Source organism: Gorilla gorilla, chromosome 1 (genome assembly GCF_029281585.2).
Source record: "Gorilla gorilla gorilla isolate KB3781 chromosome 1, NHGRI_mGorGor1-v2.1_pri, whole genome shotgun sequence".
In the NCBI taxonomy this organism is placed as follows: Eukaryota; Metazoa; Chordata; class Mammalia; order Primates; family Hominidae; genus Gorilla; species Gorilla gorilla.
In genome coordinates, this window is record NC_073224.2 from 31,058,492 (window position 1) to 31,072,932 (window position 14,441).

Below are 14,441 nucleotides of genomic sequence, written 5' to 3' on the forward strand. Positions count from 1 at the left end.
CAGAGATAGTGGATTGGGGGGGCATGCAACATACTGAGACACTAGCAGGGGTGGTTAAGGGAGTGCTAGCATCACTCCTCTCCTAACCCCAAGCCGCACAACTCATAACTCCAAAAGGGATCCCTTTCCTCTTCTGGAGGAGATGAGAGGGAAGAGTGGGGAAGACTTTGTCTTGCATCTTGGATACCAGCTCAGCCACAGCCAGATAGGGGACCGGTCAGAGTTGTGAGGCCCTCTTTTCAGGGCCTAGCTCCTGGATGACATTTCTAGATACATCCTGGGCCAGAAGGGAACTCACTGCCTTGAAGTGAAGGACTTGGTTCTGACAGGATTCATCACTTGCTAACTGAAGAGCCTTTGGGCCCTGTATAACAAGCAGCGATACCTAGGTATCACACTGAGGGCCTTGGGTAAGCCTCTGAGACTTGCTAGCTTCAAGAGAGACTCAGCACATTCCCAGCTGTGCTGACTCTGTCTACTTGAGAAAAGCAGAGGGAAAAGTAAAGAAGACTTTGTCTTGCACCTTAGGTACCAGCTTGGCCCAGGGGCACGGAGCACCAAGTGGGATCTTGGGGTCCCTGATTCCAGAACTTGGTTCCTGTATGGCATTTTTGGACCTGTCCTGGGCCAGAGGGGAGCCCACTGCCCTGAAGAGTGAGTCCTAGGCCAGGCAGCATCCACCACAAGCTGACTGAAGACCCCTTCGGCCTTAAGGGAACATTGGCAATAGTCTGGCAGTACTCCCCATGGGCCTGTGGTAGGAGTGGCCATGGGGTTAGGATCCTCTGCCTTTGGAAAGGGGAGGAAAGAGTGGGAAGGACTGCAGCTACTGGTGTGAGTGCCAAATCAGCGGAGTATAATAGAACACCAGGTAGACTTCTAAGCTTTTTGACTCTATTCCCTGGCTCCCAGATGGCACCTCTGGACCTACCTGGGGTCAGGGGGTGTGGTTACAACAGGCCTTGGTTGAGACCTAATGCTGTGCTGGCTTCAAGTCTGACCCACAGCCCTTCTGGTGGTGTTCAAGGAGATGCTTGCGTCACTCTATTGCTAGCTTCATGAGGCTCAGAACAAGAGAGAAACTATGTATGACTGGGAGAAAGTAAGGGAAGAGAATTAGAATCTCTGCCTGGTAATCCAGATTATTCTCCCAGATCTTGTCCAAGACTATCAAGGCAATACCTCTACAAGTCTGCAAGAACCACAGTGTTACTGTTCTTGGGATGCCGCCTAAAGCAGATACAGCTTAGATTACAATATCCAAGTCCCTTTTAATATCTGGAAAGCCTTTGCAAGAAAGATGGGTACAAATGAGCCCAGAATGAGAAGACTACAATAAACACCTAATTCTTCACTGCCCAGACACAGACAAACACCTACAAGTATCAAGACCATCCAGGAAAACATGACCCCACCAAATGAACTAAATAAGGCACCAGGGACCATCCTGGAGAAACAGACAGAACTCAAAATACCTATTTTGAGGAAACTCAAAGAAATTCAAGATGACACAAAGAAGGAATTAAAAATTCTATTAGACAAATTTAATAAAGAGATTGAAATAATGAAAAGGAATTAAGCAGAAATTCTGGAGTTTAAAAATGCAACTGGCATACTGAAGAAAGGATCAGAGTCTTTAAAAGCAGAATAGATCAAGCTGAAGAAAAATTAGTGAGTTGAAGACAGGCTAAAAATACACAGTTAGAAGAGACAAAAGGCAAAAGAATAAAAAACAATGAAGCACACCTACAGGACCTAGCCTCAAAAGGGCAAGTATGAGAGTAATTGGCCTTAAAAACTGGGAAATGAAAGAGATAGGGGTAGAAAGTGTATTTAAAGGGATAACAGAGAATTTCTCAAACTTAGAGAAAGATATCAATATGTAAGTCCAAGAAGGTTATAGAACACTAAACAGATTTAACCAAAAGAAAACTACCTCAAAACATTTAATAATCAAACTCCCAAAGGTGAACAATAAAATAAAGAACCCTAAAAGCAGCAAGAGAAAAGAAACAAGTAACATACAATGGAGCTCCAATACATGTGGCAGCAGACTTTTCAGTGGAAATCTTATAGGCCAGGAGAGAGTGACATGACATATTTAAAATGCTAAAGGAAAAAAAAACCTTTTACTCTAGAATAGTTTATCTCATCAAAATATCCTTCAAACATTAAGGAGAAATAAAGGCTTTCCCATACAAACAAAACCTGAGGGATTTCATCAACACCAGACACATCCTACAAGAAATGCTAACGGAGTTTTTCAATCTGAAAGAAAAGGACATTACTGAGCAATAAGAAATCATCTAAAGGTACAAAATTCACTGGTAATAGTAAGTACACAGAAAAACACAGAATACTGTAACATTGTAATTATGATGTCTAAACTACTCTTAAAGTAGAAAGACTAAATGATGAATGAATAAAAAATAATAACTACAACAATTTTTCAAGACATAGTACAAGAAGATATAAACAGAAATAACAGAAAGTTAAAAAGTGGAGAATGAGGTTGAGGCATAGTTTTTAATTAGTTTTCTTTTTGCTTTATGCAAATAGTGTTGTTATAATCTTAAAATAATGTGTCATAAAATAGTGTTTGCAAGCCTCAGTGGTAACCTCTAATCAAAAAGCCTGCAACAGATAACACAAAAAATAAGCAAAAAACTAAATCATATTACCAGAGAAAATCACCTCCACTAAAAGGAAGACAAGAAAGAAAGAAAGAAGAGAAGACCACAAAACAACCAGAAAACAAATAAAAAATGGCTGGAGTAAGTCCTTACTTATCAATAATAAAACGGAATGTAAATGGACTAAACTCTCCAGTTAATAGCCAGAGAGTGGCTGAATGGATAAAAATTCAAGAGCCAATGATCTGTTGCCTACAAGAAATACACTTCGCCTGTAAAGACACATATTGAATGAAAATAAAGAAATGGAAAAAGATACTCCATGCCAATGGAAACCAAAAAAAGAGCAGGAATAGCTATATTTATATGAGACAAAATAGATTTCAAGACAAAAACTATAAGAAGAGAAAAAGAAGATTATGTAATGATAAAGGGGTCAATTCAGCAAGAGGGTTTAACAATTTTAAATATATATGCACCAACACTGGAGGACCCAGATATATAAAGCAAATATTATTAAAGCTAAAGAGAGATACAGGCCCCAATACAATAATAGCTGGAGACTTTGGTCTGGGCAAAAATTTCTTGAGTAATACCCCATGAGCAAAGGCAACCAAAGTAAAAATGGACAAATGGGATCACATCAAATTAAGAAGCTTCTGTACAGCAAAGGGAACAATCAACAAAGTGAGGCGACAACTCACAGAATGGGAGAAAATATTTGCAAACTACCCACCTGACAAAGGATTAGTAATCAGAAAAATCAGGAGCTCAAACAACTCTACAGGAAAAAAAAATCTAAAAATCTGATTACAAAATGGGCAAAAGATTTGAATAGACATTTCTCAAAAGAAGACATACAAATGGCAAACAGGCATATGAAATGGTGCTCAACATCACTGATCATCGGAGAAGTGCAAATCAAACCACAATGAAATATCATCTCACCCCAGTTGAAATGGCTTATATCCAAATAAGGTAATAACGAATTCTGGCAGGGATGTGGAGAAAAGGGAACCCTCTAATGCTGTTGGCAGGAAAGTAAATTAGTACAACCACTATGGAGAACAATTTGGAGGTTCCTCAAAAAACTAAAAATAGAGCTACCGTATGATCCAGCAATCCCACTGCTGGGTATGTACCTAAAAGAATGGAAATCAGTGTATCAAAGAGATACCTGCACTCCCATGTTTGTTGCAGCACAGTTCACAATAGCCAAGATTTGGAGGCAACCTAAGTGTCCATCAACAGATGAATAAAGAAAATGTACATATACATAATGGAGTAGTATTCAGCCATTAAAAATAATGGTATTCTGTCATTTGCAACAATATGGATGGAACTGGAGTTGATTATGCTAAGTGAAATAAGCCAGGCACAGAAAGACAAACATCAAAACCACAATGAGATATCATCATGTTCTCACTTATTTGTGGGATCTGAAAATCAAAACAATTTAACTCATGGAGATAGAGAGTAGAAGAATGATTACCAGAGACTGGGAAGGGGAGTGGGAGGGTAGCAGGGAGGTGGGGATAATTACTGGGTACAAAACCAATAGAAAGAAAAAGAGGTAGTATTTGATAGGACAGTAGGTGACTATAGTCAATAATAATTTAATTACACATTTTAAAATAACAAGTCTAACTGGATTATTGGTAATACAAAGGACAAATGGTTGAGGGGATGGATACCCATTTTCCATAATGTGATTATTATGCATTGCGCCTGTATCAAAACATCTCATGTACTCCATAAATACACATACCTACTATGTCCCCACAAAAATTAAAGTAAAATGAATTTTTAAAAAGTGAATAGGCAATATTAAACTGAAAACTTCAAGAAATAGCAATATAAATATGTAATACTAGAAATACAGAGGTCAACAGAAGACAGCTAAAACAGTTGAGAGTAGTTTCCTTTCAAGAGTGAAATTAGAGAATGGTAAAGAATAGGGCTGGGGACCACTGTGTATTTTGTTATAAGTTTATAGAACAATTTAACATTCTAAACTATGTACAAAAATAATGTGATCGAAAAATTCAACTCAACAAGTGCCTAGGGCCAGGCGCAGTGGCTCATGCCTGTAACCCCAGCACTTTGGGAGGCTGAAGTAAGAAGATTCTTTGAGGCCAGGAGTTCAAGACCAGCCTGAGCACACAGTGAGACTCCATCTCTATAAAAAATAAAAAAATCAGTGAGGCGTGGTGGTGGATCCCTGTAGTCCCAGCTAATCAGAAGGCTGAGGCAGAAGGATTGCTTGTGCCCAGGAGTTTGAGACTACGTATGATGAGCTATGACTGTACCACTGCACTTTAGCCTGAGAGAGAGTGAGACCCTGCCTCAAAAAGCCCAAAAAACAAACAAACAAACAACAAACAAAACCAAACCAAATGCTTAGGAAACATACAGGAAAAATAGAAACAATAATAATACAGTTATTCTAACAGCTAACATCCACTTATTTATTATTGTTTATTCCTTACAACAATGCTATGAGGTAGGTACTACCATTTTCTCTATTTCATAGATAAGTAAACTGAGAGAGAGAGGGTCAGTATTTTGCTCAGGAACACCCAGTTAGTAAGTGATTAAACTGGAATTAGAAGTCAGGCACTTCAGTTCTGGGGCCTACGCACTTAATCAGTGTGCTCTACTCCTTAGATTTCATTTTCAATTTATTCTACAGATATTTTATGCAACAAACATTTATTGCCTAATAGTGCCAGGCACTGTTTTTGGTATTGGGGCTACATGAGTGAGTAAAACAAAGACCATGTATTCATGAAGCTTAAAAAGAGGAAAAATAGAGACAATAGGGAAGATACATAAAGTAGGGAGAGGGGACAGGGTATGATGGTACTGGTGGACAGTGGACCTTACACTGAGCAGAGACTTGAAGGAAATGAGGAGAAAGCCATATGGGTACTTGTAGACAGAGTGTTCTGGCAGAGGGAACAGCAGGTGCAAAGGCCCTGAGATGTGAGTGTGGATGGTGTGCTGGAGGAACCACTAAGAGGCCAGTGTGTCTGGAAATCACGGTGAATAAGAGTTGAAGTGGGAGGAGATGAGGTCAGGGAGGAAGCCACAAGGGGTGAGTCACATCACATATAGTCTTGTAGGCCAAAAAGAAAATACTTCAGTTTTTACTTGGAATGAAAGAGAAAGCCACTAAAGATTTTATAAAAAAAAAAATAGCTTGAAGAGTTTTGACAGTTTCCCTATCATCCTGGTGCCTGACATACATAAACTTCAAATACTTAAAGTACACAATTTGATAAGCTTTAACACATTCATACACACGTGAAATCATCACCATAATCAAGATAATGAACATGTCTATCATCCCAATAGTTTCTACATGCCCCTTTGTAGCCCTTTCCTCCCACATCCCCCTGGTCCTCACCCCAGGTCTGGGCAACAACTGATCTGCTTTCTTCCACTATGTATTAGTTTACGTTTCCCAGAATTTTACATAAATGTGTTATGTGTATCAATTCTTCATTCCTTTTTACTGGTGACTGAGTTGCTTTCCACTGTATGGATATACCAACATTGTTTATCCATATACTCTCTGTCAAAGTTTTAGTATATATTGGTTGTTTCCTTTTTGCTTTTACTATTATGAATAAAAATGCTACAAATATTTGTGTACCAATCTTTTTTTGTTTGTTTGTTTGAGACAGTCTCATTCTGTCTCTGTCGCCCAGGCTAGAGTGCAGTGGTACAACCTTGGCTCACTGCAACCTCTGCCTCCCAGTCTCAAGCAATCCTCCCACCTCGGCCTCCTGAATAGATGGGACTATAGGCATGTGCCACCATGCCTGACTAATATTTTTACTTTTTGTAGAGATGGCATCTCACTGTGTTGCCCAGGATGGCCTTGAGCTTTAGAGCTCAAGCAGTCCTCCCACCTTGGCCTCCCAAACTGTTGAGATTACAGGTATAAGCCACTGTGCCTAGACCCCCATTGCTTTTTTGGAGACAGAGTCTTGCTCTATCACCCAGGCTGGAGTGCAGTGGTGTGGTGCGTCCAAGTCTTTTAAGTATTCACGTGGAATGCATAGTAGGTCTACATTTAACATTTTAGGAAACTTCAAAACTGGTTTCCAGAATGTAATACAGTACATTCATTTTGTTATTTTAGCTATTCTAATTGTTGTGAATGATACCTCATTGTGGTTTTACTTTCCATTTTCTTAATGAGTAATGATGTTTAACATCTTTGCATATGCAATTTTCTATTTACATATCTTCTTTGGTGAGGTGTCTATTCCAATTTTTCCTTATTGTTTAATTGGATTGATTTCTTATTATTGAGTTTTCAGAGTTCTTTACAAATTCTTGATATAAACATTTTATAAGACATGTGATTGCTAATATTTTTTCCAAGTCTGTGGCTTTTCATTTTCTGAAGTGTCGTTGGTAGAACGTAAGTTTTAAATGTTCATAAATTCCAATTTATCAATTTATTCTTTCCTGGATTGTGTTCTGCAGTTTTATCAAAGAAATCTTTGCTGAAGCCAACGTATGTTGGTTACTTTTAACCAACATACCAAGTCAACTTGACTGGGTCACGAGGTGCCCAGACATTTGGCCAAATATTATTGTGTCTATGTCTGTGAGGGTGTTTCCAGATGAGATTAACATTTGAATTGGTAGACTGAGCAGATTTATCTCCTAAATGTGGGTGGGCCTCTTCTAATCAATTGTTTTTTAGAACACAAAAAGGATGAGTAAGAGGAACCTCTTCCTACCTGACTACTCAGGTTGAACATCAGTTTCCTGCTTTTGGATTGGAACTAAAAAATTGGCTTTTCTTGGGTCTTGAGTCTGTTGACTATCAGACTAGAAGTTACATCACAGATTTTCCTAGTTCTCAGGCCCTCAGACTCAGACTAGATCTACACCACTGGTTCTCCTGAGTCTCCAGCTTGTCAGCTGAAGATCTTCGGACTTCTCAGTCTCTATAATTGTGTGAGCCAATTCCTTCAAATAAATCTTTCTATATATAATTATTTATATATATATATATAGGATGCACATATACACGTGTGCATATATATGTATACACATACACATGCATATGCACACATGTGTATACATATATACACACATATACTTATATACACATATGAACATATGTGTATATATGTGTGCATAGAGGTGATATATGTACATATGTATATAAATACATAGGTATAGGTATATATAGGATGGATATATATCTATATACATATGTAGAAATTGGCTCATGTGATTATGGAGGCTGAGAAGTCCCACAATCTGTGGTCTGCAAAACGGAGAAGTAGGAAGGTTGGTGGAGTAATTCAGCTGAGAGCTAGGGAGTAATGGGGTAAGACTTCATCTGAGTTTGTGGGCCCAAGAACCAGGAGTGCTGATGTCTAAGGGCAAGAGAATATGGATCTCCCAGTTCAAGAAGAGAAAATAAATTTGCCATTCCTCTGCCTTTATGTTTTATTCAGGTCCTTAATAGATTGGATGATGCCCATCTGCATAAGAGAGATCTTTACTCAGTCTACCAATTCAAATGCTAGTCTCTTCCAGAAATACCCTTACAGAAAAACCCAGAAATATTCATTGAGCAGGTATCTGGGCATCTCTTAGCCCAGTCAAATTGACACATAAAATTAACCATTACATGGTGTACGGTGTTAGGTGTGGGTTGAATATCTTTTTTTTTTTTTTGCAAATGACAATATACTTGATCCAGTACTATTTGTTGAAAAGACTGTCAAACTTTCTCCACTGACTTTGTACATTGGTGAAAATCAGTTAGTTGTCTGTGCACATGTGGCTGTATTTCTTGACCTCTATTTCTCTCTAATGATCTGTTTTTCTATCTTCATATAAATGTAGTCAGGCATCAATTAATGACAAGGATACAAACCTGATGGTGTAGCCTACTACACACCTAGGCTCTATGGTACAGCCTATTGCTTCTAGGGTACAAACCTGTACTGAATCCTGTAGGCAACTGTAATACGGTGGTAAGTATTTGTGTATCTAAACATAACTAAACATGGGAAAGATACAGCAAAAATATGGTATTGTAATCTTCTGGGACCACTGTCATACTTGTGATCTGTCACTGACTGAAATGTCCTTATGCGGTGCATGACTGTACCAGACTGTCTTAATTAACATAGCTTTATAATAAAGTCTTCAAATAACGTAGTGTTAGCATTTCAACTTTATTTTTCTTGTTGAAAGTTGTTTGGGCTAAGTCCTTTGCATTTCCATATGAAATTTAGAATTAGCTTATCCATTTCTATAAAATTGCCTGCTGGGATTTTGATTTAGGTAGTATTTAATCCATAGACAATTTGAAGAAAACCGATCTTAAGATATTGAGTCTTCTGACCCATGAACAAGGTGTATCTCTCCAGTTATGCAGATCTTAAGACCTAAATAAATATCTGGTTCTTGATTATGTGTTCGTTGTCTTGCTTCATATTGTTAATATCTTCCTATATCTATTTTGATTAATATGTATCATGCTAATTATAATTTTGTTGACTCTCTTGTGCTAACATTTCTGCTTCTATTGGAATCTGTAATCCAATCGATTGTTTTTCTTTTGAAAAGGCTGTTCTTGTCAAATGTCTTTTTTCTTTTTGTTTTGTTTTTTGAGACAGGGTCTTATTCTGTTGCCCACACTGGAGTGCACTAGCATGATCATGGCTCAATGCAGCCTCGACTGCCCAGTTAGTTTTTAAATGTTTTATAGAGACAGAGTCTCACTATGTTGCACTGGCTGGTCTTGAACTCCTGGGCTCAAGTGATCCTCCCACCTTGGCCTTCCAAAATGCTGGGATTACAGGTGTGAGCTACTCTGCCTGGCCTCTTCAAACGTCTTATCTTAGACTATGAGTTCATCTTCCTCTGAGAATATTGGCTAGTCTGTCAGGCAATGGCATGGGGAAAGCAACTGGGGTTGTGAGCCTTAGAGTAGAGAGGCTCTGGCACCAGAAAACCACAGTCATCACACCCCACCCCATGAAATAACCCCTTTGGTTAAGAGAATACCTTTTCCCTCTTCTCACTCCCAGAGAGGAGCAGAAGTAATTCTTCAGCACTGGGTTTTAGAGGGGCTGCAGCAAGGACATGATAATCTTTCACCTAGTTCCATCAGGCTCCTCAAAAACAGCACTGTGAACTACTGAGTTTATTTCAGAAGACACTTAGACCAGAGGTCTGAGTCTTTGTGTGAGGCAGGCAGCAGTTCTCCCAAGGCAATGGCCAATGATAAAACAGTACAGAACTGTATTTCATATTTTATTCTCCCCGTATTTCATATTTTATTTTCCCTCAGCCAGGCTGGATTGCCTCCTGTCTCAAGTCAAAGCCACCCTGCTTTACATACACAAGTTTAAGATAGCACGTATAATACCAAGGGCTTCTTGAAGTTTCCTATGTATTTTCTCTTTCTAAATTTCTGCTGGGTTGATCTTCAGGGAGGTGGCAGTAATCCTGTAGTTCAGAAACTTGATTGTAACAGGAGCTGGGACCAAATTTCTAATATAAATAAACATTTAAGGCAGTAGAATTTCCTCCAATTACCATCTAATTGCAATTCACATGTCTTGATATTAATATAGTTGCTTCTGACACATGAGTTGCTTGGAAGAGTGCTTCTTTTTTTTTTTTTGAGTCAGAGTTTCACTCTTGTTGCCCAGGCTGAAGTGCAATGGCCCAATCTTGGCTCACTGCAACCTCCGCCTTCTGGGTTCAGGCGATTCTCCTGGCTCAGCTTCCCAAGTAGCTGGGACTACAGGCAGGGGCCACCAAGCCCGGCTAATTTTTGTATTTTTGGTAGAAACAGGGTTTCACCATTTTGGCCAGGCTGATCTCGAACTCCTGACCGCAGGTGTCCACCCTCCTCGGCCTCCCAAAGTGCTGGGATTACAGGCATGAGCCACTGCACCCAGCCAGAAGTGTACTTTTTAACTGTAACCTATGTTTTTTGGAGACTGAGTCTCACTCTGTTGCCCAGGCTGTAGTGCAGTGGCATGATCTTGGCTCACTGCAACCTCCGACTCCTGGGTTCAAGTGATTCTCCTGCCTCAGCCTCCTGAGTAGCTGGGATTACAGGCGCACACCACCACGCCTAGCTAATTTTGTATTTTTAGTAGAGACGGGGTTTCACCATGTTGGTCGGGCTGGTATCGAACTCCTGACTTTGTGATCCACCCGCCTTGGCTTCCCAAAGTGTTGGGATTACAGGCGTGAGCCACCGCACCCAGCCTTTAACTGTAACCTTTAAAAAAAAAAAAAAAATTTGGTACTGATTTCTAACTGAATCACATTCCACTAAAGGAATATATTTTTTTATGATCCATATTCACTAAAATTTGCTGATACTAGCTTTATGGCCTGGTAAGTGATTAATTTTGTAAGTGTTGTATGTGTCTTTGAGAAGAATGTGTTTTTTCTACCAGTTTGGATGCAAGGTTTTATATAATATTACTAATTTCAGCTTGCTAATTTTGTGTTACAGAAATTTGCCATTTATAAATTTTCTGGGTGGCTTAAGCTATCAATAACAGCAGTGTTATGATAGTGGGTTAATAAGTTTCTCCATGTACTCCTATTGCTCTTTGCTTTATACATTTTGAGGTTATTTGAGTGCCTATACACTGAATCTTTTATCCTAAAATAATGACTTTTTAAAACTTGGTAAAGTTTTTTTTCCTAAATCACTTTGGTATGAGAGCTTTCTTTACAATGCATCTGGCATATATCCTGTTCCTTCTTTAGTTTTCCACCTTTCCCTGTCATTATATTTCAGGTGTGTCTTTTATAAAGAACATATACTGGATATTTCCAGTAAGTCCAACCTAGTTAGTTCTGCTTTTAACTGACATGTTTAATCATAAATTATTTTATTTTATTTTAATTTTTAAAAAACTATTTTTTTTTGAGACAGGGTCTCACTGTGTTGCCCAGGCTGAAGTGCAGTGGCATGATCATGGCTCACTGTAAGGTCCAACTCCTGGGCTCAAGTAGTCCTCCTGCCTCAGCTTGCTGTGTAGCTGGGACTACAGACATGCACCGCCATAGACTATTTAAAAAAATTTTTTTTTGTAGAGACAGAGTCTTGCATGTTACCCATGGTGGTCTCAAACTCCTTGTCTCAAGTAATCTCAAAGTGCTGTGGCTTAACAGGTGTGGGCCTCTTTGACCAGCCAACCATAAATATTTCCTGTGATTACTGATCTGTGTGTGTATGTGTGTTTATGTGTATGATTCAATTGTCTAATTTTATGCTTTCTATGTATCTTATTTTCTCAATGCTTTTTCTTTTCTCTTCACTTTTTTTTTTTTTTTTTGGTAGAGATGGAGGGTCTCACTATTTTGCCCAGGCTGGTCTCGAGCTCCTGGCCTCAAGCAATCCGCCTGTTTCAGCCTTCCAAAGTGCTGGAATTAACTATATGTTTGAGCCACCATGCCCCTCACTTTTTAAAAAATGGATTATTTGAGGGGGGCAGTATTTTAATTACATTTCCCCCTTCCACTGGTTTGGCAATTATATACTGTTTCTATTGACTTAGTAGTTATTTAGATATTTTGCCAATGAATACTTAATGTAGTCTTATCAAGTATCAAATGCTTAACTGACTAATGAGGTAGACATCTTAAACAATTCAAGGACGTCACATTGGACTTCAACTATAATCACCAACCCTGCAAACTTAACATGCTATTGCTGTCCATTATTTTATTTTATTTTATTTATTTTCTTTTTTGTTTGTTTGTTTTGTCCATTATTTTAGATTGCCTTTAAGTCTTACAAATTGTCAGGGCACAGTGGCTCATGCCTGTAATCCCAGCACTTTGGGAGGCCAAGGCAAGCAGATCACCTGAGGTCAGGAGTTTGAGACCAGCCTGGCCAAAATAGTGAAACCCCGTCTCTACTACAAATACAAAATTAGCCGGGTGTGGCGGCACATGCCTGTAATCCCAGCTACTTGGGAGGCTGGGGCAGGAGAATTGCTTGAACCCGAGAGGCGGAGGTTGCAGTGAGTGGAGATCGCACCATTGCACTCCAGCCTGGGCAACAAGAGGGAAACTCTCTCAAATAAAAAAAAATTGAGAAACTCCGTCTCAAATTAAAAAATTTTTTTTAAAAAGTCCTACAAATTACATTATTACAATTATCACTTTATAGAAGCAATGATTATTTATATAAACATTTTAATCAGTATATTGGCTCGTTATTCATTCTTGCATCTCAGAACTTCCTTGGAACTTTTATGAAATACACCCTTTAAAACTTTTTCGCAAAGGTCTGTAAATATTCCTCGTTTTTGAAAATCTTTAAGTTATTTTACTTCATCTTTGTACATGAAAGATAGGTTTCCAGGTACATAGTTGTAGGTTGACAATTTATTTTCATGCAGCACAATGAGGATGATTGCACTGTCTTCTGGCCTTACCGATGCTACTGAGAAATCTATATATCATTGTCATTCCTTTGTAGATAATTTGTCTTTTCTCTTGATTCTTTTAACATTTGTCTTTGCTTTTGGTCTACTATGGTATATTATTAGGTGTGGATTTCGTTTTATTTATCGTGCATGTTATTCACTGTGCTTTTTGTATCTGTATCTATGGATTTATAACTTTTACCAGGTTTGGGAATTCTTAGCGACCATCTCATCAAATTTCATGTTTTTTTCAGCTATTCTATTCTTTTCATCAAGGACTGTGATTGATTGTATCACAGATCTTCTATGTCTCTTAAGTACTCCTTCAGTTTTCCATCTCCTTGAGTTTTTATACTATATTCTGGCTCATTCTTCAGATGTATCTTTCATTTCACTATCTCTTGAACAATCACATTTCTCATTTCTAAAAATTATATACATTTTTCACTTCTTATTGATTCATTTTTATAGTGATTTGTTGCTTGCTCATTTTGTTTCTATAAACATCTCATCCATAGTTATTTTACAATCTATATCTTACAATTTTAGGATCTGGCAATCTTGGGAGAAAATCTCTTAGTCATTTATGTTGACTATCACTGATGGTGAATTATCTCATTTTATGTTTGGTGATTTTTGATTGTCTAAATTAGGTATGCTGGGTAGGATTTGCATTTGCTTCTGCAGATACCCAGTGGGATCTCAGTTGGCATTAGTCTGCATGACATGGCACTTTGAAGCTGTATTTTGGTTACTTGGGAATGTTAAAGTCAGTGGATAGCACACTAGCACTGGGAAGCCATGGGATGCAATGGTGGCTGCTGAGGTCAGTTGTCTATTCTTAAGAATAAAATAAATGTAAATATCAGGGCAGTTTTTCTAATCAACATTCTGACAAGAAGGGTAGCCATTTTCATCTAAACAAAAATTAAGTCTTCAGAAACACCATTTGCACAATTTGAAAATATATTGTCTAAAAAACAAACTGGGGGAAATTCCTTGTATTATGGAAAAAACTAACATTGGAAAAAATGAACAAGATTATAAAAGCACTCTTTAAAAGAGACTACTTTCTTCCCAGTCTTTACTCATTTATATGTTATTAGAATACACATGTTTCTCTCTCATAAGGTCTAAATGACACTTAAGTTTAGGGAAAGAGATTAAGCCAATTTTTAGATTAAAAATGAATTATTAGTGTAAATGCTGATCTAAAATTCAATAATTAAGGGAGATAAATATTTTATTTTAAAAATTAATTATTTTTTACAAGTTTAAAAAATATAAATAAAATATCTTTTTATTCATTGCTCATAATCCTAAAATAGATTCCAATAAACAATACATAAAATAT

At 38.0% G+C, this 14,441-nt stretch overlaps 1 protein-coding gene across 4 annotated transcripts in view; it reads right to left on the reverse strand.

Annotated features, from left to right (window-relative positions):
- GPATCH2 (G-patch domain containing 2) overlaps window positions 1-14,441 on the reverse strand; it is a 201,763-nt gene that overhangs the window by 50,204 nt on the left and 137,118 nt on the right. The window contains exon 9 of one of the 4 annotated variants that reach the window (XM_063708084.1): window positions 9,898-10,130. The exons of the other annotated variants lie outside the window; for them this stretch is intronic. Within the exon in view, the coding sequence (XP_063564154.1) occupies window positions 10,088-10,130 (43 nt within the window). The 3' untranslated portion in view covers window positions 9,898-10,087. Of the gene's footprint in view, window positions 1-9,897; window positions 10,131-14,441 lie in introns of those variants that run through there. 4 annotated transcript variants of the gene reach the window in all.